Genomic DNA, 4,209 nt, shown 5'->3' with positions numbered 1-4,209 from the left:
CCTGTTCCTAGGCCCAGCTCAGCTGCCCCCAGTTCCATGAGGCCCTTATTGTTACCCGTGTGCCCTTGACCATCCTCTATTCTCTGACCTTCCCTCCTCCCACTTGCACACTGCTTTAGGTTTTTCCATCTTTTCCTTCTCTGGGGCTTTCCCTCCCACTCCTCCTCTTTTGCTCCCCGCCTCCCCAGGCTTGTGAGAAGAGGACCGATTATTCTGCCACCCCCAGAGCTGTGTCCCTGTACCTTGGCTGTCCCCATCACTCCAGCCAGAACAGCCCCCACAATCCGCAGTGTGCATTGTTCCCACACCCCAAGCCAAAGTGGGAAACATGGGTTTAAAAAGGGGTACATAATGTGGGGGCTGGGAGAAGGGGAGTTGAGGCCCCAGGAGCCCTCCCTGCCTCCCCACTCTGCCCATGTCTAACCCCTATCTCCCCTATTACTCAGATGTACGGGCGTTATACTCAGGACCTTGGGGCCTTTGCCAAAGAGGAAGCTGCTCGGATCCGCCTGGGAGGGCCCGAACCCTGGCGGGGTCCACCTTCCCCTCGGGCTCCCCCAGAGCTCCTGGAATATGGACAGAGCCGTTGCGCCCGATGCCGCAGTGAGACCTGGGTTGGGGCAGGGGACTTGGCCGAGCTGTGCTGAGGGGGACAGAGGCAGCTCAAGCTGCCCGGGAGGGGAGGGGTGGGGGTGGACAGGGGTAGGTATGCTTTGGTGCCAGCGTCCCTTTCTTCCCTCGCCTGCTCCCAGTCTGTACTGTACACTGCCATAAGTTCCTAGTGTCCAGGGTTGGTGAAGACTGGATCTTCCTAGTCCTGCTGGGGCTCCTCATGGCCCTGGTCAGCTGGGCCATGGACTACGCCATCGCTGCCTGTCTGCAGGGTGAGGACGAGGGCTGGTGGGGAAGAGCGGGGGAGAACAAGCCTGCTTCCTCCATGCCGCACTTGTCCACTGACCACTTCCCCTGGCCGGCCTGACCGCCCTGTCTTCAGGCGTAATCACTGCCACTCCCATAGGCCACAACTTCTTGCCGCCCTATCCAGCTGACCCTATCACCTACAGTGATCTTTGTCTCAGTGAATGCCCTCTAACCCCCTCCCTACCCTTTGTTCCCCTGGCTCTGTGCAGTACTCCCTGGAACAGCTGGTCACACAGCTGTGTCCAGCGGCCAGGCAGGGACTGGGTGTGTGCACTGGGGTGCCAGTGATATGTCCTCTCTCCACAGCTCAGCAGTGGATGTCCCGGGGCTTGAACACTAACCTGTTACTCCAGTATCTGGCCTGGGTCACCTACCCCGTCGTCCTCATCACTTTCTCTGCCGGATTCACACAGATCCTGGCTCCTCAGGCTGTTGGTACAATAGGAGAGAAAGAGAGGGCGGAGATGGGCCTCCTGAAACAGGCACATCCGGTGACTCTCCTAGGATTGTTCACCTCCCACCCCAGGGTCTGGCATCCCGGAGATGAAAACCATCTTGCGGGGAGTGGTGCTGAAGGAATACCTCACCCTCAAGACCTTCGTAGCTAAGGTCATCGGGCTGACTTGTGCCCTTGGCAGTGGAATGCCCCTTGGCAAAGAGGTCAGTGCAGATTGGGGAATGAAGGAGTCCCTCCCAGGGGAGGACGAAGCCCGGCCAACATCAGGGTGTGCCCCAGCCCCACTCACCACCTGCCTCTACCTCCCAGGGCCCTTTTGTGCATATCGCAAGCATGTGTGCCGCCCTTCTCAGCAAGTTCCTCTCGCTGTTTGGGGGCATCTACGAGGTAAGGGGGACGTTGGGGGAAGGTTTAGGGGCGGGGTGGACCGCTGAGCCCACGCTAATGCCGACTCCCCTTCCCACCACTCTTCGACAGAATGAATCCCGGAACACAGAGATGCTGGCTGCCGCCTGTGCCGTGGGGGTGGGCTGCTGCTTTGCGGCTCCCATTGGAGGTGGGCAGAGAGGGTCAGCCCCAGCCGGGCCCTTGGGTCAGAGGCCATGGGCCAGGCCCAGGCCTCAAGGGCGGCCTCCCTGCCCCCACCCCCGCAGGTGTGCTATTCAGTATCGAGGTCACCTCCACCTTCTTTGCGGTGCGCAACTACTGGCGGGGCTTCTTTGCCGCCACCTTCAGCGCCTTCATCTTCCGGGTCTTGGCCGTCTGGAACCGTGATGAAGGTGGGGCAGCATGGTTCGGGAGGCGAGCCCTGAAATGTTTCAGATGAGGTGGGGCCCTCCAAGGCTACACCCACCTCCCTCTGCTGCTCCACTTCCCTTCAGAGACCATCACGGCTCTGTTCAAAACCCGGTTCCGGCTTGACTTCCCCTTTGACCTCCAGGAGCTGCCAGCCTTTGCTGTTATTGGGTGAGGAGCTGAAGGAGCTGAGGTGTGGGAGAGGAGGAGGTGAGAGAAGGAAGACCTCCTTTTCGAGGGTGCTTCTTCTGTCTCTCCAGTATCGCCAGTGGCTTCGGGGGAGCACTCTTTGTCTACCTGAACCGGAAGATTGTCCAGGTGATGCGGAAGCAGAAGACCATCAACCGTTTCCTCATGAAGAAGTGAGTTGGTTCTTCTTTGGGTTGTATGAGGGTCATTCCCTTGGTGCGGGGAGGGGAGGCGTAGTAACAAGTGAGAAGCAAATAGTGGCCTAGTCAAAAACGGGCAGTCCCTGGAGGAAATTGTCCAGTGTTTTCCAGACTGAACATTTTGACTTTCATTTAAATTACCTGAAAATTGCCACTTTTGAATTTTTAGTCAGTGGAAGAGGGCATTTTGGATCAAAGACTAAGGCTTCCTGTAGGCCTTTGAGTTGGCCCAGATGGCAGTGCCCCCTGAAGAATGTTTGAGTCTTAGTTCTTCCTCCTGCTCTCACAGTTGAGACCCCAAGGATTGGGAGCTGGGAGACTTGAGACATGATTTCTCTTGGGACTGACACGCTTCAGGGAAAAGGAAACCTGCTCCCTTGGCACCTTCATGAGTAACCCTAGCTTTCCCCAACAACACCTTCACTCTTAAGTCACCACAGAGAGACAGAGACAGAAGCTTGAGGGTAAGGGGCGGAGTCACAGCTTTAGAGGTGCCCACAGAGGGCTCGGGGGATGGATTCTCCGCTGCTGCTCATACTTAGGGAGTGAGGAGCCGAAAGAAAGACATTAGATGGCCTGGATGGCTGTCACCTCAGGGCCATTGTATCATGAGCGGCAAAGGGGGCCTTTTCTCAGAACTGTGTGCTTTAATGTAAGAGCCAAGGCTCTGCTGTGACCTTAGCTATAAGGTATGTGAGGGCACCCAAGCCTATCACCAGCCTGAGGTTGGTATTTGATGCTGTGAAACCTACATCTCTTAGACGCCTGCTCTTCCCGGCTCTGGTGACTCTACTCATCTCTACTCTGACCTTCCCCGCTGGCTTTGGACAGTTCATGGCTGGACAGGTAACCCCAGGCTGAACAGGCACATGTCCCTTTTCTTGGGATGTATCCCTTTGAAAGCCAATAGCCCTTGCTTGCCTATGGGCCCCTTCCCTTTCCATCCTGTCTCCCCAGACTGAGGCACCCTATTCACCTACAGCTCTCACAGAAAGAGACACTGGTCACCCTGTTTGACAACCGAACGTGGGTCCGCCAGGGTCTGATGGAGGAACTAGAGCCACCTGGAACCTCACAGGCCTGGAACCCACCACGGGCCAACGTCTTCCTCACCCTGGTCATCTTCATTCTCATGAAGGTGGGGCTCCTTACATATGTATAGCCAACACAGGCTTACTAGATATCAGGCACTGCTCTAAGCACTTTCCGTATAATAACCCCTTTAAGCCTCACAGCAATGCTATGAGAAAGGTTACTACTGGTACCCTTGCGTTAGAGGTGGAAAGTCAGGCACAAAGAGGTTAAAAGTAACTGGCCCAGAAGTCACACAGCTAGATAGCAAAGTGAGGAGCTGAACCTAAGCCAACTTGTTCCAAAGTCCTCCTTTTCCTCACCTCTGGGGGATTCTGAGATAACTGGGACATTTGTGTCTAACTGATAAGCAAGGTAGGCTTCTGGGGTGGAGCTGGGGGCTGCCTGGGGCCAGGTGGTGCCTCTACCTGTTTGAACGACCTCCTGCCTGCAGTTCTGGATGTCTGCATTGGCTACCACCATCCCAGTGCCCTGTGGGGCCTTCATGCCGGTGTTTGTCATTGGTGAGTCCTCAGCTGCCTGTTCCAGCCTGCACCCTCTGGCCACCCCTTGGCC

The 4,209-nt window shown here is 56.5% G+C and overlaps 1 protein-coding gene across 7 annotated transcripts in view; it reads left to right on the top strand.

Annotated features, from left to right (window-relative positions):
• Positions 1 to 4,209, top strand: part of CLCN2 (chloride channel, voltage-sensitive 2) — a 14,271-nt gene that overhangs the window by 1,942 nt on the left and 8,120 nt on the right. For 4 of the 7 annotated variants that reach the window (XR_826685.1, XM_010855696.1, XM_010855701.1 and 1 more), the window contains exons 2-12: positions 447 to 603; positions 753 to 884; positions 1,228 to 1,356; positions 1,448 to 1,581; positions 1,688 to 1,934; positions 2,032 to 2,157; positions 2,260 to 2,344; positions 2,434 to 2,535; positions 3,324 to 3,408; positions 3,545 to 3,700; positions 4,088 to 4,157. Coding sequence is in view for 6 of the 7 variants with exons in the window: in XM_010855696.1 (XP_010853998.1) it covers positions 447 to 603; positions 753 to 884; positions 1,228 to 1,356; positions 1,448 to 1,581; positions 1,688 to 1,934; positions 2,032 to 2,157; positions 2,260 to 2,344; positions 2,434 to 2,535; positions 3,324 to 3,408; positions 3,545 to 3,700; positions 4,088 to 4,157 (1,423 nt within the window). In the remaining variant the exon portion in view is untranslated. The remainder of the gene's footprint in view (positions 1 to 446; positions 604 to 752; positions 885 to 1,227; positions 1,357 to 1,447; positions 1,582 to 1,687; positions 1,935 to 2,031; positions 2,158 to 2,259; positions 2,345 to 2,433; positions 2,536 to 3,323; positions 3,409 to 3,544; positions 3,701 to 4,087; positions 4,158 to 4,209) is intronic. The other 3 variants (XM_010855697.1, XM_010855699.1, XM_010855698.1) reach the window with 3 other exon arrangements.

The sequence above is a fragment of the Bison bison genome, unplaced genomic scaffold (assembly GCF_000754665.1).
Source record: "Bison bison bison isolate TAMUID 2011002044 unplaced genomic scaffold, Bison_UMD1.0 scf7180017864367, whole genome shotgun sequence".
In the NCBI taxonomy this organism is placed as follows: domain Eukaryota; kingdom Metazoa; phylum Chordata; class Mammalia; order Artiodactyla; family Bovidae; genus Bison; species Bison bison.
The sequence above is the reverse complement of the archived record's forward strand: the minus strand, read 5'-3'. Positions and strand labels throughout refer to the sequence as shown.